Source organism: Sander vitreus, chromosome 6, assembly GCF_031162955.1.
Source record: "Sander vitreus isolate 19-12246 chromosome 6, sanVit1, whole genome shotgun sequence".
NCBI classification, from domain to species: Eukaryota; Metazoa; Chordata; class Actinopteri; order Perciformes; family Percidae; genus Sander; species Sander vitreus.
Window position 1 is genome coordinate 16,301,518 of NC_135860.1, and position 24,897 is coordinate 16,326,414.

At 39.6% G+C, this 24,897-nt stretch overlaps 4 protein-coding genes across 12 annotated transcripts in view; all 4 read left to right on the forward strand.

The window, feature by feature from the left end:
- kif13a (kinesin family member 13A) overlaps positions 1-3,257 on the forward strand; it is a 40,311-nt gene extending 37,054 nt beyond the window's left edge. For all 7 annotated transcript variants that reach the window (XM_078253103.1, XM_078253105.1, XM_078253108.1 and 4 more), the window contains one exon: positions 1,485-3,257. In XM_078253103.1, coding sequence (XP_078109229.1) covers positions 1,485-1,618 — 134 coding nt within the window. In that variant the 3' untranslated portion in view covers positions 1,619-3,257. The remainder of the gene's footprint in view (positions 1-1,484) is intronic.
- Positions 3,258-4,809: 1,552 nt separating this feature from the next.
- rbm24b (RNA binding motif protein 24b) lies at positions 4,810-10,243 on the forward strand. 2 transcript variants are annotated; one of them, XM_078251872.1, is made up of 4 exons: positions 4,810-5,163; positions 5,493-5,664; positions 5,832-5,886; positions 8,696-10,243. In XM_078251872.1, the coding sequence occupies exons 1-4, from the start codon at positions 4,993-4,995 to the stop codon at positions 9,054-9,056; spliced, it is 759 nt and encodes a 252-aa protein (XP_078107998.1). In that variant the 5' UTR covers positions 4,810-4,992; the 3' UTR covers positions 9,057-10,243. The 2 variants fall into 2 exon arrangements, with proteins under 2 accessions (XP_078107998.1, XP_078107999.1); XM_078251873.1 differs by having other exon boundaries at positions 5,493-5,616.
- Positions 10,244-14,098: 3,855 nt separating this feature from the next.
- Positions 14,099-20,786, forward strand: grinab (glutamate receptor, ionotropic, N-methyl D-aspartate-associated protein 1b (glutamate binding)). 2 transcript variants are annotated; one of them, XM_078253116.1, is made up of 7 exons: positions 14,099-14,256; positions 15,892-16,260; positions 16,360-16,463; positions 17,049-17,249; positions 17,708-17,836; positions 17,933-18,076; positions 20,026-20,786. In XM_078253116.1, the coding sequence occupies exons 2-7, from the start codon at positions 15,921-15,923 to the stop codon at positions 20,176-20,178; spliced, it is 1,071 nt and encodes a 356-aa protein (XP_078109242.1). In that variant the 5' UTR covers positions 14,099-14,256; positions 15,892-15,920; the 3' UTR covers positions 20,179-20,786. The 2 variants fall into 2 exon arrangements, with proteins under 2 accessions (XP_078109242.1, XP_078109241.1); XM_078253115.1 differs by having other exon boundaries at positions 15,914-16,260.
- Positions 20,787-20,882: 96 nt separating this feature from the next.
- LOC144519736 (speriolin-like protein) lies at positions 20,883-24,363 on the forward strand. The gene is made up of 4 exons (XM_078253117.1): positions 20,883-21,096; positions 22,019-22,237; positions 22,327-22,451; positions 22,634-24,363. The coding sequence occupies exons 1-4, from the start codon at positions 20,934-20,936 to the stop codon at positions 22,964-22,966; spliced, it is 840 nt and encodes a 279-aa protein (XP_078109243.1). The 5' UTR covers positions 20,883-20,933; the 3' UTR covers positions 22,967-24,363.
- The last annotated feature ends 534 nt before the right edge of the window (positions 24,364-24,897 follow it).

Below are 24,897 nucleotides of genomic sequence, written 5' to 3' on the forward strand. Positions count from 1 at the left end.
ATATATATATATAATGGAACACTTTTTGCTTGAAATATGTTGAGGTAATTTAGAAATAGTGTCGTAATGACATAGTTTGTCCACCAGAGAGCGCCTTTAAACATTCCACTCAGTACATATGTTGGTCACAATTCTCTAATAACTATATTTTAGGGATCCTCATAAAAAAAATTCTAAAAATGCTATTTTATTAGGCCCTTAACTACCCTGTGAATATGGCTCTATTTGGAACAAGAGCTTTTCTTCCAAATATGGTATGCTCATGAATATTTAGATGAGCTGCGCGCTGATTAGTTTGAGCGAACCCCATAGAAAAACATTGGAGACGAGACTATATATTGTTTGTCGGGCTATTTCGTTATTAAATTCACTTCTGAGACTTTTTTAAACGAGAAATCAACTATATAAAGCTCAAATATGGGCCATTTTACGAAAATGTATAGCTAATTGCAAATTTGGTAAGACGTGTCGGACTTTAGCTAGGAGCTCCACACAGTCTGACGAGAAAGCGGCAACCTCCATACCCAGTGAAAGTCACCGTTTCTCGGTTACTGGACTACCGTGGCTTGGGGCTCCGGTCGGCTGCCAGCTGCCGGCATAACTAGAGTATATTTACAGTTTGAATTTCGTCACGCCACTTATATAACATCTACCCCAAGGTCTTATAAAGCTAACAATGGTGTCCGATTTCAATTTAATGCATTTTTGTGAACAGTAGGGATTTAGTTAGCTGCTAACTGTCCCTTCAATCCTATGGGTAAAGATCGCGGCTAGCTACAGGCCCTGGAGCTCCATCAGGGCCTCTGTATTTTGTAGTCCAGTAACCAGTAATCAGTAACCCAGAACCGGTGACTTTGCGCGGGTATGGAGCGCCGCGGGCTTCCCTTCGTGACGGAGATCCAGCTAGCTCACAGTGAGCCGGAGTCTATGAAGTAGGACAAGCCGGGCGGCGAGGCAGCACCGGCCGCTGTCACGTAGCCTGCTGAGCTCCTGCTGAACTGCGACACACAGTCGGACATAATATTTGACCTCTACATAGTTGATTTCTCACATAAAAAAGTATCAGAAGTGAATTTAGTGGTAAAATAGCAGATGAACAATGTATACAATTTCTGAGATCTACGCGACCTATTCAGAAGACTAAGCTGACCTCAGATCAGTGGTGTAGCCTATGTAAATGTTTGGGCGTGACAAAGAAAGAGACTAGAGCCAAATGAGGAGGAGCCGCCGAGTTGACGTCATCTAGGCGGCTCGTTGAGATTTGCCCGTTTTCAGAGGCAGTTTCAAATTGTGAGATTTGCAGAGGAAAGAGGTGTCAATGGGATTTTGAGGTTCTATGTATGTCCTAGTTACCCACTAAACTGTCATTATTCAACTATGACAAGGTAAAAAATCGATTTTGCATTCAATCACCCCTTTAATGTTCAGAACTACAAATGATCCACAATTATTCTACATATCTGTTATGATTGATCTTCCTATAGGTAAGCACAACGGGACTGTCCAGGGCAGGGTGTACTTCCGCTGCCCGCCAGGTCACGGTGTGTTTGTGAAGCCATCTCGTCTCACCAGAGGACCGCCCTCCATGGACACAGAACCACAGACTCTCATCAGATAGGACCCAAAGAAGGGCCACCTTTCTGAGGAATGACAGGGACCCGAGGGTGGTCCTCAGATCTCGTGCCTAATGGGTAAACCGCAAGCTGACTTCAGCATGGCTCCTCTCTGTGTGATGGAGATGCTGATATATTCTTTGGGTGTGTCTGCTTTCCTAAAACATATCTGACGTGTGCATTTAAAAAGGGTTATCCTAATTACTGTTCACGGAAAATTCACTATGCACATACCTGAGTTTTCTATACGGTGATATTTTTGATAGCGAACTTCACTTTCAACTGGTAGTGCATATGGAAATATTACCCACATACATTTTCTTGCATTGGTTTCTGAACATTATATATAATATTTTTATAAGACAATGCATCCTCCCTGAGGCTCATAGTGGAGTAATTTGGGATATGAAGATTAAGAATGTACTACTGTTAATAAAATTGATATTTACATCAATATGATCTGTCAGGGGTTACCAAAGAACTACGGTTCCATATCTGCTGTTACAAGTATTGTGTTATTTTTCTAATGTGCGTATGTGGAGGTAAACACTATATATCTATGTGTCCAAGTAAAGCTTAGTGCCATGTCTCTAGGAGTAATGCCACATACCCTGAACGGAGGACAAATCTGCTAAACCTGAGTTGCTTTCAGTGTTTGACTGCAGTTATCATGTTAAATTATCCTGTTGAAGTACTGTAACACTGTGGAGGAAATAATCCCCATTCAGCATGAGACTGTTGCTGTTTGAATGCTTGCACTGGAAAGGATTCTTGGAGAGTTTGCCGACTGTCTTCCATATTGGACTGATGAGATATTGTCTAACTGAAGTGACTGAGAAGCCATGTGTCATCACTTTAATCTGCGGAAACAAAGCAGCTAGGCTTTAACCAAGGCCTGGATGCACTGATGCCTTAATGCCTTGTTTTAATAAAGGCAGGCACATAAACCCCAGAGCTGACCCCAGACTACTCAGTGAACTCCATAACAAGTTCACTGAGTTTTAAACTAACTAACTGTATGGATCTGAAACCTGTGTATGTATATCATGATGCCCAGAGGCATTCAAAATGCTACCCAGCCTCGCTGACTGACTAAATACCTTTTTAACTGATTGTCCATCTGCATTTTATATGTAACTGCCTGATATATAACACTACATGTTAAAAGGTACTCAATAATGGAGGGTTGGGTGAATGGGTGATGGAAGGTATCAGGTTACAGAACATGGCGCAAAAGTAGTTTAGTTATGAAGAAGAGCTGTCCTATGAACTTATATTTTTATGGAAGTGGTGAACTGTGGAACTGACTAGAAATAGTTTTATATCCAAGCTGTAATCAAGTAAATGAAACAAACCCAAGACCTTACTTAAAAGAAGAGAACAAAGCTGCTCTCCCTCATAAGGAGTTGTAAATAGAAATGTATTTGAACATAGTATTTACACTATTATAATGTACAGAATTGTATTTATAATGTATCGCAAACTGTTTTAATTGGTACAAAATGTTCTAGAATAGAACATTTACAATCAGCGTACTGTGTTGACTCTTTCATTTGGCTCATTCAAGCTCACTGCATTTGTATAATTTACTGTTTTAGTAGTTGGTCTGTCTCACTGATAAACATGTTTCTGTTACATGTCTAATGACTCTCAGTCTAAACACAATTATTTTCAAATCTTCTCTAATCTTACTTTTTTTTTCTGCTGAGAGGTTGTATTCTTAGGTCCTTTTACAGTTGGGTGTGATAGTGCAGCAGCACAGCATGACTATCAGTTTTATGTTTTTAGTTCCCGTCCTTTCTTGTGTTGCATTGTATCCAAGAAAAATCCAGAAAATATCCCTATGCCCTAATGGGACCTTTAATTATAAGTCCATATCTAAAGTGTGCTCATACATTCGCAAAAAAAAAAATATTTTGTATATTTAGCCAAAAATATCCTACCTTAAATTATGTTACAACAGATTGTGTTTACAAGAAAATGTGCTGAAGTCCCCATGGTGTGTGTTGCTTTAGGCACACACTGTACACAACATTACCATTACAGAAGGGTGTGATTCTTTACTACATCCCTTAGATGAGACGTCAACAGTGATGTGTGCTCCATCTTCTGGCTTCTCATGTCTCCTGTCACAAGGTAAACAGCACAAACATGAGATGTGTCCATCGATGTATAATAAGAACGGATGTGCCACTAAATTGAAAGCCTGTTATTGTTTAAATTCTTGACCCACTATTAGTGGAAATCAAACGTTGCAACATAATGTGTGGTGCTTCCAAGTTGTCTCATAATTAGGCCAGTGTTGCCTAAGATGTCACATTTGAGTTAACTTAATTAAAGCGTCCCCATGGGCTCAACTGGTGTATTTTTTCGAAACTTGTGCTATATTACAAAAATGAAAATTCATGTGTCAGCAATGTATGGACACAACTCCATATCAACATCTAGGTCACAGATACTGCTTAAGTATGTAATGTGTTTTTTTATAAGGTTTGTTAAGCATTCCTGAATTCACAACAGTTTTTTAAAGAAAAGAAAATAGATTATAGAGCAGTATTATACAGCAGGCTATTGAACTAAGAGACTTGTTATACTGGCTACCATTGAGGACACTGAGGTTCTGTCCTTGATATTTATTCTGGGCATTTGTGGGTTTTAGCAACCTCGGAGAGTTACATTGTAGAGTTAAAGTCTTACAAACAATGAGTATTTTTTATAAAAGGCTGATTTTTAGTATGTTTACACTCTGCTCATTTTATATTTGACCACTTTTAGCCCAAAAACATACATAGGGATTTAGTATTTCCAACCAGAATCTTATTATTGGTAGTGTGGGGGCTTTGAAACAGTATTTAGACATTTGTGTTGGGGAACTGAATGTATGATCATCATTGAAATTTAAAGGTTAAAAACTCAATTTTTGGCACCTGTTCAAAAATGTCAAGGGGGTCAGGGGAGTATATCTGACAAAATAACTTTGCAATCCATCTAGTTTTAAAGCTTACGTCTTCTCAAACTTGCCTTAGCCAATATCTCTTTCTCTGTGATGACTGGGACCAACTTTATGAGGTAAATAGGGGAGTTTTTTTTCCATAGGCTACTTATTGTGTGTCCTTGTCACTGCTTTAGCAGCTGTGCGCCAGTAGGCAGACTGAGCACCGGGTGGTGGTCTGGATCTGGGTGGAGTTAAGTTTATGTGTCACACACTGACAACTGGGAAACCTCCCGCACCAAACTAACAGGTGTCCTCCTTCTCCTTCAGAGCCACAGTCACATCACTGGGGGGCTGCCTGTCCGTGCCGCACACTCTCTCCCTCAACGCTTTTCTACTTTATCTGAACTTACTACTTCCAGGAAATCGCTTTAAACACATCTCCAAATGATGCACTCGGCACAGAAAGACACCACGTTCACCAAGATCTTTGTGGGAGGTCTGCCTTATCACACAACGGACTCAAGTCTCAGGAAATATTTCGAGGTGTTTGGAGACATCGAGGAGGCTGTTGTCATCACCGATCGCCAGACGGGGAAATCCAGAGGTTATGGATTTGTAAGTAACAACTTGTTGGCTACTAGTTCAGAGTTGCCATTTTTAAAGTTGCTTACGTACACGTGCCGAGTCGGCGGTCAGTTGATCCAGTATCGGCACCTGTAGACTGTAGCCTACGTTTCCTGTTCTGTGTCACAGTCAGCCAGCTTAGAAATAGCTCATATGTGACAGAACCCTTAGTCACCCTTAGTCAAATATAACCTGACCACACTAAGACTGACTTTAAAACCAAAGTATCCGTAATTTGTGGGTGCCACCTAATCAATGTGACCAAACTGTACAGGAAAAAATCTCCATGAGGTCAATGGAAAATGTGCCGTTTCCTTCAGGTGACCATGGCAGACCGGGCCTCTGCTGACCGAGCCTGCAAGGACCCCAACCCCATAATAGACGGCAGGAAAGCCAATGTGAACCTGGCATACCTGGGGGCCAAGCCCAGGGTCATACAGCCAGGTGAGGGACTGGACTACAGCTTTATTTCCCAACTTCAAGATAATCAAGGTGGCATACAAGGGCAGCAGCCCAAATATCTTTACACATTCACATACAGGAACTGTGAAGTAGTCTTTATGTTTGGATAATGAAAGTTTACACTTTCTTCAAAATCATCTCCATTGCATTTAAAAAAGTGTCAGTACTTCAAACTAAAGTGTGCGTTTTCATTCTAGGATTTGCATTCGGTATGCCTCAGATCCATCCAGCATTCATCCAAAGGCCTTATGGGTATGTTAAGCTGCAGAAATGACATTTCTTTCACAAAATCTGTCTGTTTTAAAATGACATTTATCTGTCTTTTATGGTCTTATATAATGTGTTTTTATTGTTGTGAAAGTGTAATTTATCATTGCCTCCACTTATTAAATCCTGAATGGTGACATGTGAGTGTGGATGTGTGCTCTTCTGCTTGGTGTTGACTGTGAAGGAAGTGATCATTTGTCCCCAGCCACTGCAGGACTTGACTTCATGTTGTCTCTCTCTGATCTGACAGGGTCGGTAACGGTTAAAATAGCTGATGAAGGGACATGATGATTTGAGGAATAGCTGAGTCTGCATTGGGCAGAGCGCTAAAGTGTTACCTGTATACTCTGACATACACAAACGAACTGAAATGGTGACTAGATGCATGGAAGTCTTTTTTTCCCAGTTTTCCATAGTACATAGATTGGTGTGTGCCTTGTTTTCAGTATGATGTGGTGTTCAGCTTAACTGTGTGCTTATTTCTACTTGCAGTGGGGGAGGTGGGGGGTGCAGGAGGTTTTTGTGCAGACTTTGTGAGTTTGGATAGGGAGTTGTAACTCTGCAACGGGGTGTTGATTCTTTTCCCTTTTTAATAATTGATTTGTGCTTTAGCCTGTGGTTTCTTTTTCCCCCCCAGTTTCTTGTTAACATTAAGTTGATGGTGTTTTGTTGTCAAAAGGGGGCTGATGATCACTCACACAGTGTGTTCATTTGAAAATCGATCCCCCACAACAAAACAAACACTGGCTTGCATGTGGGAGTTCTGTTTCTGTTTTCTTACCCATGATGCTGTGTTTTTTTTTATTAACCCCTTGCTTTCACTTGTAGCTTACATCTACAGGTACATGATGCTGAGCATTTGTATTATTTTTTATTTTTCTCATCACTCCAGTGGCTGTCATTTAACAATCAAATTAAAATGTGCAGGGGGAATGAAAACAAACACAACGTGTGATCACCACAAGATAACACAGAAGTATATGTTCAATTGCCCCCATGTTGGTACTCTATCAGGAGAGCTAATGTATAAAACACTTTTTAGATGTTAACTAACTATAGATGTGATTATGGATTCCTTATTTAGCTTTGCAATAACCCAAAAAAGCCAGACGTGTGTGTGTGTGTGTGTGTGTGTGTGTGTGTGTGTGTATATATATGTGTGTGTGTGTGTGTGTGATATATATATATATATATATATATATATATATATATATATATATATATATATACACACACACACACACACACACACACACACGTACACAAATGTTCACTGCACTGTAGGTTGGAGACAGAGATCTTAGTCGGTCTCTTATGCAGCAGCTGTTGGCTACAGTGATCTCCAAGGCCTCTCAAATTCAGATGGAAAATGGGAGTCACTGAGCAGCGCTGTTAATAATGTATGGCACAGACAGGGCCGCTCAGCTGTGGACAACAGGTGGGCCGAGCCATGTGCCCGTGAAGTCTTTTGGTTATGTGCTGGGGATTACCCATGTGTCCTGGTGATTTACAAAGCACCTTTATTTAGCTCTCAACGTGCAGGACCACAAAATGTTCCTCCCATCTCTTTCAACTGAGATGGTTTAAGTCAGCTGTGCCCTTTTAGCGTGTGAACTGTTGATATTAAAACAAGGTCATATCACAAAGAGGGTATGTTGGTTCCTATTTTGGCAAGTTGGAAATTATACATGTAGTTTGATTTGTCATGTTTGACACAAGAATTGTAACATATTATAGTACAAAACAGGACACCTCTAGTCTGATAATAAAGAAGTAAATTATGGAAAGTCACTGAGACAGTCGAGTGACCATTACAGTGGTGAGTGCCCTGCCATGTGTTATTGAAGGAGAAGATCAGCTTGTCCTTTTGGAGATGACAAGGGGAGCAAAAATAGCATGCTTCCAGCCTCCCTTGTCAGTCAAGCTGGTGTGTGTATGTTTGTGTGGGGTGTCCGTCTGTAAGAGGGGGAGGGGACACTTTTCTATGGCCAGATATAACAGTTTCACACCTGCTCCGCAATATATTTACTGAGGGTGACTTTAACACAAGTTTAAAGTGGGGCCAAATTTACCCAGATACCCAGGCTTGTATTTATCCATTTATACCCTGGTCTATATACAGAATGTTGCTCTTCCAAAGGAGAGCTCCTATCTAATCTACTCTTACACAATTTTCCCCTTTTAAAATAGTAAAATGCATTTCTTTTTTCAAGTAAATCAACACAACAGGGCCTCTGCAGAACCTAATACAAGAAAGCACCTACTTAATGTTGGTTAATTCATCAGCTTAATTACAATTTATTGCATTTTAAAGAAACCAAAAGCCTATTTTTATGCCCTATTTGTTTGTGTTTAAGAACCTATTAACATGTGTGGGCATGCCTGTATGTGTGGTGTTGGTGTGACAGTATGTGGACAGAATAATGTCCACTTCTCTTCCTGATATGTTGTGGTGTTGTGCGATAAGCTCGCATTTTGTCAAATACTGTTTTCAGTGAAACATTGGGTGCAGAGCTGGGCTGTGTCTTCTTTTAATGCCTTACTGTGTTTCAGATCAGATGCTTTTTGAAATTAAAAGCTGCGCTTGTGTTTCTTTGTGGTTTTGCTGCTTCCTTAACTTTTCATTTCTAGGTAGGGTTTTTCAGTTGTTAATGAATGGATTTGCTGTGTTCTGAGGACTGGATTGACAGTTTTTGAGGGGCCTGCTTTTCCGTTTTCCAGAATTTAGTTTCTGCGTTGAAAAGATGACTGCCTGTGGCTCTGTTCTGACCCTGTGTGTCTTTGTGTCCTACAGAGTCCCTGCCCACTACGTCTACCCTCAGGCCTTTGTCCAACCCAGCATGATGATCCCTCATGTACAGCCTTCTGCTGCTACAGCAACAGCTGCTGCTGCCACTTCTCCATACCTTGACTATACTGGAGCAGCGTATGCCCAGTACTCTGCGGCTGCTGCAACTGCTGCCGCCGCTGCTGCTGCATACGAGCAGTATCCGTACGCAGCCTCACCAGCACCAACAAGCTACATGACTACAGCAGGGTATGGATACGCTGTCCAGCAGCCACTCGCCACTGCTGCCACCCCAGGAGCTGCAGCGGCTGCTGCTGCCTTCAGCCAGTACCAACCTCAGCAGCTCCAGACAGATCGCATGCAGTAAAACCATGAAAACGACCTTTTAAAGGAGGAAATCAGAGGAGGTCACCTCCTCCCATGAAGAGGGCAAAGCTATAAGACGGAAGCCTGTAGGTGCTGAACGATAGTCACTCCCAGGTTTTAACTTAGCAGTCCTTCTTCCAAAAATGTGGAGAGAAATTAGTAATTACTGTATATTTTATTCAAGTGAGAGCAGTATTTTGTCACTATTGAATATATATGAATATTTAATATTTATTCAACAGTAAAATATTTAATGTTAATTGAAGTAGACTCACTGGACCTAATGTCAACCATTGCTGAATTTTGTATATAAATATTGCAGTGGAATTTGTATAAAATTTCCAATTGCAGTCACGTCTTATGATCAGATTTCTTCCTCACTTCTTTGAAAACAAACCCAAACACATATGAGAACAGTATGTCACGTCATCATGCAGTTTTCAGTATTTCATAGTTTTGGACCAGTATTTAGTTTGGTAAAGCTATGCAGACATTGATATAGAAGTTAGTGTTTTGTTAAGATTGTTCTCTTTTTTTATAACTGTTTGGTGTGAGATAGATTAGACACTGTCAACTAGTTCCCTTTAAAATGCATTTTCTTGATAGCTGGTAAGACAAAATGCTGAAGTTACAGCTGAAGCTGCCTTTCTTCCCTTTAAATTGCACCTCAAGTAAACTCCGCATAAGGGAAGAAACATTGATGAATGTGAATCTTTCTTTTTGACATTTTTCATAATGTGCCTTTTAAATTATGCTATTTATGTATTTATTATGGAGCCTTACAGAAATAAACCATTTATTTTTGTGTCCATATGTTAATATGAAGCCTACTATAGAACATGTCCACATGTGCTGCTGCATAATGATCAAAAGCATGTGTTGGATGTTTAAACTTGGCTTAACAAAAGGATACACTGTGTATAAAGAACAAAAGATGAGTGTAAAGGTAGCAATAAGTCCAACGCATTTTCTGTTTTCTGTAGATTTAATGTCTCAAATCCGTCGCTTTTTATACTTGACCAGTTTGATAAAGGACAGTGTGAGAACTGTTAACTTTTTAAATTTTTTACATTTGATGTCATTAGACATAAAATGTTCTCCAATGCAAGGGCATCACCTGTTTCACCTTGCATTTTGTAATGCATGACTCAAAATATTGCAAACATTTAATATGTGAAATAAAAGGAAATTTACCTTCAACTTTTTATTCTTTTGTGTTGATGTCGGTTTTGCTCACAGCCTTTAATTTGTTTGATGAAATCATGTCACGTGATGGTTTCAGTTGTGGATAAAAACTAACTGATGGCAAAATAATGCATATGTACATGTTAACAACTGCCTTTAGTGTTTAGTTACTGTATGTGCTGTCTTTGTGCAGTGCTGCAGCATAAGTGTTGCTATTAGTCCCACTACAAGGTGGATCATAGCTATTATTTGATAGTCATATAATCTGTTTGACTTTTATTAACGTCTCTCAGCAAGAAATAGTCTAATTGCGTAACTAATTTCAAGATAAAAAAAAACTAACTAAAGTGGAAAGATGCATCTCCGGGGACCTGTGTCACTAACTAATATTGGATTACACATTTTTGGAAATGGATCTTCACTTGAAACACTGCTGAATAATTTGATGCTTGCCTCTGTTTACATGTTAAATCAATCTTAGATGTTTGCGTAACATGAATCCGGCCTGCAATGACTCCAAAATAGTAAGTAGGTGAAGTCCTTTTTCCCACATTACACAACCATTAGTTGAAAGAAGCTGTTTGCCAGATTCACTCAGGCTGACCAAATGAAATAAATAAAAAACCTCAAAATAACCAAACCTTTTGCAATATGTTTATATAAATTATGATAAATTATTAAAAAATGTAATTTGATACTGCGATATCTTTGCTCTCTAGTGGCTGAGCAGACAAAAACAGCTGAAATGCACACTCCTCTATGGGGCCTATGGTTGTTTGAGATTACACAGTCCATTCACTGTTTTGTTCACCTGTTTACAATCCTTCCCTACAATTCCAACCACTTATGTTTCTGTACAGCTGTAAAGGAACTTGTGATGTGACCTGGGGTACGACAGAGGAGCAGGCAGGCAGCTGCAGAGTCTGGAATATCCAGACTGTTTGTTCCAATAAAACAAATTCTGTTTTGTGAGTCTCCCTGGTTTCCCTCTTAGGTTCACAAAAACTGTGGCCTGCTGACACCTGCTGGTTCTTTATCGCCAAGCATTAAGCAGCTAAGCAGTGGTGGAATCAGAATCAGCTTTGATGGCCAAGTAAGTGTGAACATGTTTTTTTGTTGCTCTCATACATACACAGAAACAAAACATAAAGCTAATAACAAGGACAACAAAGCTGAACAAGGTAAACATAAAGGTTTTACTACTATGCACAGATACACATTTGTATATAAAAAATGTTACATATACACATGCATACACATACATATGTACATACACACACACATGTAAACAAACAGCTCTATGAGGATTGTAAACAATGTGACAGTAGCAGAGGGCAATGCCAAAGTGCAAATAGTGCTAAAATAAATATTTTTTTTTGAATATAACAGGTTGCTTATATATCTGAGGTAGGTGGATATGACAGTTTACACAGTGTAAAATTGACAGATATTTACATGTTTAATTTATGTGTTTAACACTATTAAATATATAAATTACTGAAAGGTGGATGCTTGGTGTTACAGGGTTATTTCACAGGTATTGATCCTGACACTATGGACTGGTGTTAAGTGTTATCATAGTGACAGCCTGTGGGAAGAAACTGTTCTTGTGTCTGGTTGTTTTGGTGAACAGTGTTCTGTAGTGCCTACCAGAAGGGAGAAGCTGAAACAGGTTGTGTGCAGGGTGTAATGGTACTGTAGTGATGCCTCCTGCCCATTTCCTGACTCTGTAGGAGTATATAAGTCCTGGATGGAGGGCAGGTTAGTACCAATGAATTTCTCTGCAGTCCTGACTGTCCGTTGCAGTCTGTTCCTGTCCTGTTTGGTGGCCGATCCAAACCACACAGTGATGGACGTGCAGAGGACAGACTGGATGATTGCAAAGTAAAATTGTATCAGCAGTTCCTGAGGCAGGTTGATGTTGATGCTGGGCGTTTTTCCTGATAGTGTTGATGTTGGAAATCCACTTCAGGTCCTGTGAGATTGTGTATCCCAGAAACCCAAAGGTTCCACAACAACCACAGTGTTGTTGAGTATGGTGATGGGGGGTTCTCCCTGAAGTCCACTGTCATCTCCACAGTTTTGAGAGCGTTCAGCTCCAGGTTGTTCTGACCACACCAGAGGGCTAGCTGTTTAACCTCCTGTATGAATGCAGACTCTGTCCCGGATGAGGCCGATGACTGTTGTGTCGTCTGCAAATGTAAGGAGTTTAACAACAACCAACAGTTGTTAGTTTAGAGGGAGAAGAGCAGTGGGGAGAGCACACATCCTTGTGGGGCGTCAGTACTGATGGTAGAAGCTAGATTAGATCACTGGTTCCCCTACTGTCAGCCAGAAAGTTGCGATTCTGTGACAGGTGGGGGCTGATATAGTGAGCTGGGTAAGTTTGGAGCGGAGTGTTTCTGGGATGATGGTGTTAAACACTGAGCTGAAATCCACAAACGGGATTGTCACGTTTGTCCCTGGGGAGTCAAGGTGTTGCAGGATGCAGTTCAGTCCCATGTTGACTGCATCATCCACTGACCTGTTTTCCCCGGTAAGCGATCTGCAGGGGGTGGAGTAGGGGTCCTGTGATGTCCTTCAGGTGGCTCAACATCAGCCTCTCGAAGGATTTATGACCACAGACGTCAGGGCGACAGGCCTGTAGTCATTTAATCCTGTGATGTTGGATTTTTTGGGGGCCAGGAGGGGACTTCACACAGCTCCAGTGATCTTTTGAAGATCTTTGTGAAGACGGAGGCCAGCTGGTCAGCACAGACTTTTAGGCAGGAGGGAGACATGCCGTCTGGGCCTGGTGCGTTCCTGATCTTCGAAAATGTTTTCACAAATTTCATTCAAGTGGGTGTAACTCTACAATTGAATTCAAGTCAGGATGCTTTCTTGTCATGACACATTTTATATTATTAGCCTATATAATATTATTATACTAGGATTTTATTACTCTTATATGTAAAGTAACCAGTAACTGAAGCTGTCATATAGGCTAATTGTAGTGAAGTAAAAAGTAGTGGAGAAAAAGTATAAAGTTGCATTAAATGGAAATACTCAAGTAAAATACAAGCACTTCAAAATTGCACTTTAGTAGGCTACAATTAGTAAATATAATCCCCACTGTAGTCACTAAGGTAGCCATCCACATATACAGTTAATCACTGTGCCACATGTATGTGTAACTTATAAAATCATGCCGACAATTATTATTTTAATAGTATCTACACTAAGAATGTACGTAAAGGCTTTAGGCCGCCCTACACTTTATTGTAGTCCCAGTTTAATATGCAACTTCATTTTATACAATATGTATAGGGGTCCCTGCTCCGTCTCTCTTTCAGTTAAGCGGTCCTTGGCTTAAAAAAACGTTGAAGACTCCTGGCATCACTGGCTTAAAATGGCCTTATATTATATTTACAGGTCGTGGCAATTTTCCACTGGAAGTTATGCGCACTTTACTTTCGATTTTACTGACGCAATTGCACAATTCCAGCAGACTAATGTAAAAGGTTTCCTGCCGCGTTCAAGTAATTTCGGAGTTTTCTGAATCTGACTGTCCGGTTGTAAAAAGAGTACACGTAAACATATCAGTCGCAGGCTATATTGATATAGTCGGACTTTTCTAAAAGCTCCAATGTTATTGCCGAAAAAATATGGAAGTGTCTGAAAAAAAAGCAAACATGGCTGTCTTATCTCAGCTAATTGTGTCGTTCAATGTAGCCTAATTAAACCCACATTTAGTGGATATAATGCTATATTGTTAATGAACACTATTTTTCACACGTCCAACTCTGTCTCATACCACCGTGATTGTCCGAAGAAAGTGAACCCTCCCATCCATCTAATATGTCCTGAACGCAACATTCCGCATCCTGGGGGCGGAGATGTAACACACAGTAGGCTACAGGCAGCAACAGTCTATGGCAGCAACATAAAAAAATCCAAGTGGGACAGAACCTGCGAAATACTACCAGAAATCATTTTGGAGGGGTCTAGCTGGGATTGAACATTTGATTACAGGCAATGTAAGTAGCTTTGAAATACTTTAATATCCTGACTTTGACGATCTTTGTTGCCTTTCAGTTGTCCAATCGTATTGGCTAACGCTATTGTTTGGTAAAAGAAAACATGGCCATATTGTACGATTTATACCCAAACGTAACTCGTTCTTTATCACATTATTAGTTATTTTTGTGCCTTAACGCAAATAGCCCGCTGTTATGTGGGCTAAATGGCCGTTTCTTGCCTAAAAAGGGTTTATGTGGCCTACATTTAGCAAACCTCGGGAGTCCCCGTAGAAACTCGGGGAGATTGAAATGCTGTTCATTGACATCAAACCCGGAGCTGAAAGCCTTCGTTTAACCCTCAAAGTAGTGCGACTTTAGTGGTAAAACTACACAGTATGTAACGCATGTAAATACTTGTTATAATTAAGTTGTCGATCGGTTATCAATTATCATTATGGTATATACCGGAAGTGAACATCGTCATGTCGGTGACGTTACAGCGTTATCGCGCTGTGGACTCAACTCAACCGTGATTGAATAACAAGAATATTCAATATAAAAATAAATCTCTGTATTTTGGAAAGTGGGTTGATAATGGTATTGTATTGGTAAAACAACTCCTTAATGCTGACGAGCAGTTACTAACGTTTAAAATTCCTCTCCAAATTCCGGTCACGCCAAGAGAAGTTATGCAGTATAGTTTTGGATGCTGTGCCAAGGAATGTGTTGCAACTTCTTAGAGGTTCAGTAATTGAAATTGCAATGATCAATCCGTTTAATAGTGGTATATTCATTGGGGGAGTTGACATTACCAATAATAAATGTTCAAATAAACACATCAGGAATTATATAAGATGTAACTCTGCCCTGTGAAAGATTATTTTGGGCTTCACTTTATGGAGAAATTAATTGGCATAAAATCTGGTTAATTGGGGACAAAGTCTGTCTTAATAACAAAGTTAAGAGGTTTCCTTTAAAATCTTGTGTAACATATATCCAGCAAAAAAGACAAAAGAGATTCAAACTTGATATTGAATATTCTTGCACTTGCTGTGAACTAGAAGAAGAAAGAATATTTCAGTTGTTCTTTCACTCTATGTATACTAGAATATTTTGGGTTGGTGGTCAACATCTTATAAGAAGGAAAACTGGGCAATCAATTCAATTTGAGGATACATACATTATTTGATTTGAAAGCAGTGAGATGGATTAAGATATTGTCTATTATGTACAGTTAATCTTGTTATTGGGGAAAATTCCACATTCACAGGAAGAAATAGGCGGACTCCAAACTTTGAACACTTATCAATAACTGCACCAATACAGCAACACTAAAAGAGATATTAAGAATAAGAAGGCAATTAGGACTGATTTTGTGTTTGATAAATTTCTCATGTACCGGTGATAGATTTAATGTGTATTACATTTTCTATTACCATTTATTTTTTTTACATATATTTTCTCTGTATATGTACCTCTGGTATTGACTTTTTCTGTGTGTACATACTGGCGATGTACCTATGTTCTTTAAATAAAAAATAAAAATGTCAACCGTGATTATCTAAACAGCTCTGTTTATTTGACGAACCTTTCATGTGACTTCACCTTTTTGTTTTATACTGTTCCATCTATCCCAATAATCAAACACTCCAGCGGGTCTGTGCTCCCGATCCAGGCCAGAGATGACCACCGAGAAGACTGCATATGCTCCCGTGGAGGGGGTACCCTCCCCACCCTCGCTTCCTGGGCAGCCAGCGTTTCCTGTCACATTTGACATGAGTATGCCAGGCCCAAACATGTTCGGAGCCCCTGCACCTGGTGGTTTCCCTCCTCCTGGTGGTTTCCCTCCTCCTGGTGGTTTCCCTCCTCCTGGTGGTTTTCCTTTCCCTCCACCGACTGCTTTTGGACCGGGCGTCCCTGGAGCTTTCGGAATGAACCCTCAAGGCGGCTCCGGATTTGGAGCCAACCCCTCTTCCTCCCCATACTCTCCACCAGGCCAGGGCTTTAATGGCAACTTCAGCGGTTAGTGTTTCTAACATTGTTGCATCTTTTCTAAATATATGGAATTACATTCGTAGTGTAATGTAATCAATTTGATGTTTTTGGTTGGTGCCACTGCAGATGATGTTTACCATAGCGAAGAGGACCCACCACCCTTTCATGAGAATCAAGACTTTGATTTTGGATTAGATAACAAGACCATAAGAAGAGCCTTCATTCGAAAGGTAAGGAGACAATGTAGTTGAAGAAAAGGCCACATTATTATGGCTGGGTGTATGAGGCCATCATAGGAAGTGTTGCAAATCAATGCGTGGGACAGCTTTTTGGCATAATTGTATTTTATTTTTATTTTTTAATATGAATTATCATCATTGCAATGAAGTACCTTTATGTAAATGTGCTGGATTTGTCAACAACAGCCATACCTGTTTTTAGAAATACAAAATGTTTGTAAATGTATTTATCTGCATCTACATATGGATTTAATGCAAAAAATACATGTAGTGATAAACAAGCACGAGATACATGTATGTCAAGTAAAGCATGATCTTTTAAGTCCTGGATTTTGCACCACATAATTATTGCTGTCTCACGATACTTTCCACCAAATTTCATTGAAATTACATTTTTGACATATCCTACTGACAAACAAACACAACCTAAAACATAATCTGTGTTTTTGGAATTAATCATGTACTTGTACATGTACAACTTGAGATCCATCTTAAAAAAAAAAAAAGAAAGGGGAAAAAAAGCATTCTTTGTTAAAAATATTATGTGTCTGCTGCCTAATAATCCATTCTTTCCAGGTTTTCTTGGTGTTGACTGCTCAGCTGATGGTGACATTTGCCTTTGTGGCTGTTTTCACCTTCGTGGATGAAATCAAGACGTTTGTCATTGTGAACGCCTGGACGTACCTGGTGTCCTATGTCATATTCTTTGTGTCGGTTTGTGTGATCAGCTGCTGTGGAAGCGTTCGCCGAAGACATCCTTGGAACCTGGTTGCATTAGTAAGCCTGTTTTTTTGTTTTCTTTTCAAAATGGAAGACCGAGAGGGAAAAAGGTAAAGCTCAGAAAGTACTATGTTGTCTGATCTGGACGATTGAATCATCATTGTGTAGGCCTTCTGGTTTATGAATCGTACAACTGCCATGGACATTTCTTTTCCTATTATTAATTGAATTGGATAAACAACATGTTTTTTGATGTGGTATAGTGAGAGATGAGACTGCTTCCTTTCTGAAAAGATGACATTTTGTATTTATAAAGTTTTGTGCCTACAGTTACAATATAAGACTTCCCTATTCTTAAAAGTTTACACAGATTAAATTCAGATTGAGTCTCACAAATCCCTGTTTTGTAACTACAATATCATAAATAATTTTTCTATTTCCCATTTATGACAAAAAACTGCACTTCACGCAAACACATGCAGCATGGCTGATGTATTTGTGTTTCTTGTTTTCAGTCCGTCCTGACCCTCAGTATGTCCTACATGGTGGGAATGATCGCCAGCTTCCATGACACTGACACGGTGGTCATGGCAGTGGGCATCACGGCAGTTGTGTGCTTCACAGTGGTCATCTTCTCTCTGCAGGTTTGTATGCGACAGTGCCTTCCTCTTGTATGCATGTCATGTACATTGTTCATACTCTGATGTGACCTTAATGTCTCTCTTGGCCTCCTCCCACAGACCAAGTACGACTTCACTTCCTGTTACGGTGTGCTTTTCGTGTGTTTAATTGTCCTGATCATCTTCGGCTTCCTCTGCATCTTCATCCGTGACAGGATTCTGCACATTGTGTATGCTGGCCTGGGAGCTTTGCTCTTCACCTGTGTGAGTACTTAGACCAACAATTGTCTTCCAGCTTTACTGTATATGATGATGATGATGCTGTATGAGTAGTGTGAAATCTCAGTCACCCCTGTCTGGTTTAACAAAACTGGAATTATGCATTTTTGCATTATAATTAGGGCTGTCAAACGATTAAATTTTTTTTAATCGCTGAATTTCTATAGTTAATCGCGATTAATCGAATGTTTAATACATGATTACAGTTATATTATTTTGCATTTCAGAACTGTTTTTAAGTACATAGTAACAATGGAAATCAATTCTTACCAGTGTATCTTGATTGGGAAACAAATGAATGCAAAGAAAGTTACTTTATGAACTTGACTTTAAGATTTGTATTTGTTTATTTATTTACTGTAAACAAAAGAAAAATGTGTGAATCTGTCATTATTGCAAAATTCCTCCAAGTACCTAACTAAAAAACTAAAAATCCCTATCCTTACTAGAGTCAATATAGTGTTTAGTAACTCCTAAATCATTTTGATTACTCACTGACGTCCAGTGATCACCGGTTAATGAGACAGCGTTTGCAGCACCTTGCAGCAGGGCTGCTTTCTCCGTGTCGTACAGGCTGTGTGTGCGTAAAACTACTGCTCCCCTCGACGGCAACGAGACAGGTCAGAACATGCCAACCGTAGACGTCTTTAAGACCCGAGTCCTCTACGATGCTGACAGGTCTGCAGTTAGTTGCCACCCATTTCACAAGAGCTGTAGTAATTTTTGGGGATTTGGTTTCATCCGCAGGTCGGCAAGTAGCACTCGTAGCACTCTCCAAAATACTGCTTTGCCTGAGTGGGTAGCATGCTAGTGGGTAGCATCAACCTGAGTCACGTTAATTAGCTCGTAGGTGGTAGCTCAAGCTTGACGTGCTTCGGCGATATTTTAATTCGGCTTTACACAATGTGCATATAGATTTCGACTAGTCTACGACCCGTCCGGGAGTTTTGGAAAATTAAAAGCGCCATTCAGAATCGTGTGGCTGCCGTCTTTCTCCATCATGCCTGCAGCCTACAGCAGGAGGATGTATCGCAGCTTGATGATAAGTAACGGTGCAGCAAAGGGTCAAAATAGTAGCCTGTTAGGCACGACGCAAAACCGAGTGAAGTGTAAAATAAATTAATAAATGCCGGCATGCGATTAAAACAAATTAATGCTGACAGCCCTAATTATAATACAACAACACTAGTGTTGCTATAGATTAAAGGCAAGGTATCTGATTGGTCATAGTCATTGCCAGACCTTACTCCACAGCACTCCGGAGGAAGGTCTGGCTAGTCCACACAACATTCCGGGATAGGAGAAAAACATGCTCTGGTTTATTAGCATTTCTTTAAACCAATCACAAACGTCTTGGGCGGTTTGTGTTTTGGTGGAACGTCTGCTCGTGGAAAAGTTGTTTTAGTCGTGCAACAGAAATCTGATTGGACAGATAGTCTAGCTAGCTGTCTGGATTTACTCTGCGACCGGAGTTTAGAATGCCAACACAAAGAAAGCAGAAGGTGAGGGACATCCGGCTGAAAATGAAGGACATCCGGCGGGTCTTACGGCAGCACCGGAGCAATCCCCTAAATGAATTGTCCTGATTGGTCATAACTGGTTTTGGACAAAAAAAATCTTGAATTTATGCTACTTCTTTGTACTGTTTTGTGGCATTTGGTAAATTGAGGTCAACATTTCAAACTAAAAAGCCTAAAATCTGAACACCAGTAAATCCTGCAACATAAATCCAGCCACAAATGGCACTGACTGAACTGTAAATTATAAATCTTTGACATTTTCATAGGAGTCAATGTTATTTGGATTAACATTGGAAGGATTATGATGCGCGAGTGGATTGTATTTTAAATACCTGACAGATTTTGTGAGTTACGTTCACTAATGATAGAAAAAGACAAATATTTATTCCATTGTGAATGTCTTCTATGGTACAGTTCTTGGCGGTGGACACACAGCTGCTGCTTGGCAACAAGGAACTGTCCCTGAGTCCAGAAGAATACATCTTTGCTGCTCTTAACCTGTACACAGACATCATCAACATCTTCCTCTATATTCTTGCTATCTTTGGAAGGGCAAGGGGGAGCTGAGCAGGAGGAACAGCAGGTAGACATTCTGACAGAAATTTGCTTTTAGTTCATGGATAGAAGAGTGAGTTGGTTTTCATTTAGTCTTGTAATGTGCATTAATCGCATAGTTTGAGAATATTTTGCTTCACCCAGTGTAAATGTTATTTTTTTGATAATATATAGATTGTCTATGTTGTAGTTTTGGAGAAGTTTTATGACGTCTTGTACAATACTTTACTTTGATTTAGAAATTGATATTTCATGGCTTATGAAATCATTTAACAGTATAAAGATTTGACACTAGCTTTTTTCAGGGCCTTCAACAGTCCTCACCCGCATGAGTTTGATCAGTTGTCATGGTGATGAATCTGTTGACATGCGAGCCCAGGTAGCCATTGCACTTTTAGGAATAAAAAAGTGCAGTGCATGAAAGCATAGCAACTGCTGAACTTGCATGTTAACAGATCCATCGCCATGGCAACCGAGCAAACTACATCAGCTGGTGTAGACTGTGATATGGTGGAAAGCCCTAGACGAAGCTAGTAAGCACATCCTGGTTTTTTTGTCAAACTACTATGTCCAAGATAAAGAATAAACTTTAATGCTGTGCATAAATGTTCTTTTCTAAACCTGATCTCTGTCGTTTGTATTGAGTGAAAGAATCCTGACGGAATTGCATCACAGAACTGCTGTGTTGTGATTTGATATACGATTCTGTCAGCGTCCAGAAGGTTTTAAGTGTTTTGTGGCTCAGCTGTGAAACCAGGAGCCCCATAATGGACCTGGAGCAAACCATTAATGGCTTGCTTTCAAAAAATGAACAACTTGAACAGGAGAATAATCTGTTGAAGTCCATGTTTAGTGTAGTCCAGGAAAACGCAGACCTGTGGAGAGCCAGGATGCACGGCTTCAACAATGACGCTTTCGAGGAATTGCCAGGTATTGTAACTTGTTTTTCTCTGCCAGGGTGCAGTGTAGATTAGTCAGGGCAGTAGCAAAATTATTAGACTAGAAACACAATTGTTGACCTATAAGCTGAGGTCAGTGTTGGAGTTCTGGTTGGCCTTGTTTGTTAAAGCAGAGTAAGTAATTCAAGTTTATTTCTAGAGCACATTTAAACGGCTTAAGAAAAACCACAATCAATGTAAGCAACAGTCTCCATATTCCTTAGCTGTGTATGATTGCTTAGCTATATAACCTAAATATTCCTCTAACTTTAAATATTTCCAAGACTTCAGAGTAAATTCACAATTATAGAATAAATGTGTTTTTTCTGTCAAATTTCTGTCAGTACATATTTCAATCATACTGTTCTACAGGGATTTTGAGAAGGATTTTTTTTCTTTTTTTACTTTACCACATTTTTACTTATGAGTAATAATTATATTATTTAAAGAGCCTTTTCATGAGGTCGCAAATTAATTACATGACTTCACACTAATATACAAGAAAATTAAAGTTAAATCAGGTTAAAAAAAAATACTCAAATAAATTCAGGGTAAGTTCTTTGATGAAGATTATACAAACATTGAAAAGCTATTACTGACTCAGCAAGCCTTATTTCTTCAGGCAGATCGTTTCAGAGCCTCATTGTCCTGAGTGCAAAAGCTCTGTTTCTTCAGGTATAAAGCTGTGACTCTGGAACAGACAAAAGCCTTGTAATGGGACTAAAAGATCAGGAAAGACCCAGCCCGCAAAGAGGCTTCAATATTAATCAAAAATATCTAAAAATCAATCCTAAAACATACTGGGAGCCAGTGGAAAGAGGCTAAAACAGATGTTTACAGTCTGTAGCTAGTCAATACCAGCAAGTGAAAAGGCTGTTGCAATGAAGAAACATGTACCGTTTCTGTGTCATCAGTTTGCACATTCCCAGGAAGGCACCCACCCAGTCTGTTGCAAAACACCTCTAACGAGAGACAATTCAGAAAAGACTTTCAACAAACCAGATTAATACACGAACAACGAACCTCATCCCCCGTCGACTTCAAGTCTTTCCTCCAAAGCTCGGTGCACACAGATACAAGTGAGAAAGCGGAGATTCAAACCTGTCAGGCTGATTTTCCTCTTGAGGTCAAAGGTGAGCGATGCCAGACACGGAGACATTTTAGAGCAGTAACAAAAAGAAACAGATTATTTTTTAAATGTATTTTAATTATTTCACCGTAGGTCCATACAGGCTGCTGGGAGAGATTGCATACCAACTCGATAGGAGGATTCTGTCCCATGTCTTCCAGAGCCATAGGAGGCTTTATGGTTTCACACTGCTCAATTTTCAAGAAAAAATTAAAGAGGTCAGAAAGGAAGACTTTTATTTATTTATCTACGAAAAACTGGTTGTGTGACTTTTCAGTGCACAAATAAGAGATCAAATCTGAACAACTAGTCCCATTAGCAGTTCATATAAAAAAATAAAAAAAACACACACAAAATATAAATCAGAAGGAAGTCATATGCCTTTCTTCCTCTTTTGCAGGTATCCACACACCCGCTGACAGGGAAGGTAGATGAAGGCTATCAGCTTCATCTCACTCAGAGGTATGCTGACCTCATGGAGAGGTTAAACCAGCTTGGGTATAAATTAAAACTCCACCCTTCTTTCACTGAATTTATTGTTAACGCCTATGGGATCCTGAAGGAGAGGCCTGGCGAAAACAGCACACAGACAATTGACTACAATAATTCAGATTTCCTGAGAAAGCAGATAATGACCACTGCACCGAGAAAACTTCAGAGGGACCTGCTCCTTGTGCTCGCCTGCCTCTGCAACATGGCCGAGGAGGACGGAAGGCCTCTCCTTCTCTGGTAGACATGACTGTATGAGACCAGCAAAGCTTATACTGTCTACAAATCGGAAATAAACACTGATAAATGTTGCGTGGCTATGGTTTTGTGCACACAGTAAAACCTGCCATTCTAAAAATGGGCAAACCACACAAAAAAAATCACAGTTACATATTTGCTTATTCATATACACTTTGCAAGTATACATGGTAAAACTGAACAGCCAACATATTGAGGCCATATACATAAAGCATTCAGTCTTTCTCAAACTGATTTCATGTACAAACAAAAAGATCAACCTGTTAAAAGACCTCTAACAGTGGGTTCTTATTTTAACCAATATTCAGTATTATACTGGGGCAGTTTAATTTCTTGGGGGAGACCCAGGACTAGGTGGAGGGATTATATCTTTAACCTGGCCTGGGAACGCCTCGGGATCCCCCAGTCAGAGCTGGTTAATGTGGCCCGGGAAAGGGAAGTTTGGGGTCCCCTGCTGGAGCTGCTACCCCCGCGACCCGATACCGGATAAGTGGATGAAGATGGATGGATGGAGTTTAATTTCTTAACCTGTTTAAGAAATAATCAGTTAAGCATATTGATGCCTGCTAAGCAGATGTACTGTATGCCAAGCATCATGGATCATGAGATGAGTCAGTCGGTCAGGGACCTAGCCTGATAGTCAAATTGAATTACCATTTTGGTGCAATTCACGTGGGCAGCAATTCAGAGGTCTGAAACCAGCCTATTGCATGCTATGTGTTATGTATGTATGTATTTAAAAAAAAAGTTTAGTTGACAAGCGATGTCTAGGGTTGGAGCAGTGTTTGACGAAGAATTCAGATAATTGTACTTAAGTAAAAGTATTAATACCACACTGTAAAAATACTCTGTTACAAGTAAAAGACCTGCAAGTATGCAAGTAGCATCAGGAAAATGCACTTAAAGTATTAAAAGTAAAAGTACTCAATGCAGGAAAAATCCTCTCATTTGAGAAGCTGGAAACGATCAAAACAGTTCTGTTAGTCAACTAAGTGTTTAATCGGTTAATCATTTCAGTTGGACTTACAGTATATATTGTTGGGTAGTTTAATTTATAATAAAATATTGTATTTGTGTGTTTCGTAAAGTAACTAGAAACTAAATCTGTCAGATTAATTAAGTGTAAGTACAATATTTCTGTCTGAAATGTAGTGGAGGAGAAATATAAAGTGGCATAAAAAGAAAAGACTAAAGTAAAGTACAAGTACCTCAAATTTGTACTTAAGTACAGTACTTGAGTAAATGTAGTTACATTCCACCACTGGGTTGGAGTAATATCACTTGAGGGACTAAAAGCTATCATCAGGAGTTTATATTGGGCCTTTATCTCTCTGCAAGATAATTGTTCCAGCAGGTGAAATAATCTTCATGATTTATTAATTTATTCTGCAGCAACATTAATGTAGGCAACACATGCTGGACTATAGCTTGCTCCACAGTGTACTTGATGCACATATTACCTGTAGATTAATACTTAACCTAAATTACAGGTTTTTGCCAAAATAAATAAATGCAAACATGTAATGTAGCTCAGAGTAAATTCTTTCAGGAAGACCTAACTCTTTATCAATGCTCTCTTCCTAAATCGAATCAGCTGTTGGAGGCGTTCACCTTCCTGTTAAACCAATCAGAATCGGCCACGAATTCCAAGGGCCAATCACAGCGTCACAACCCCGCTTAAAATCTGTTTCTCAAGCTGTTGTTTCAGGCAAAGCGTACAACCCAAACACATTACAACATTGACAACACAAGGTTCAGGGGTATACAGGCAAATAGGACGACAAGGCTTTTTATTCAATAGTCTAAATCCTAGCACCAACTTTAGTCCAAGATGCTCCAAAATCAGTCCTGCAAGGTCACAAAGGTTGCATATCTTAAAAACAGGAAAGAAAGGTTTATAACCATTGAATTTGCATT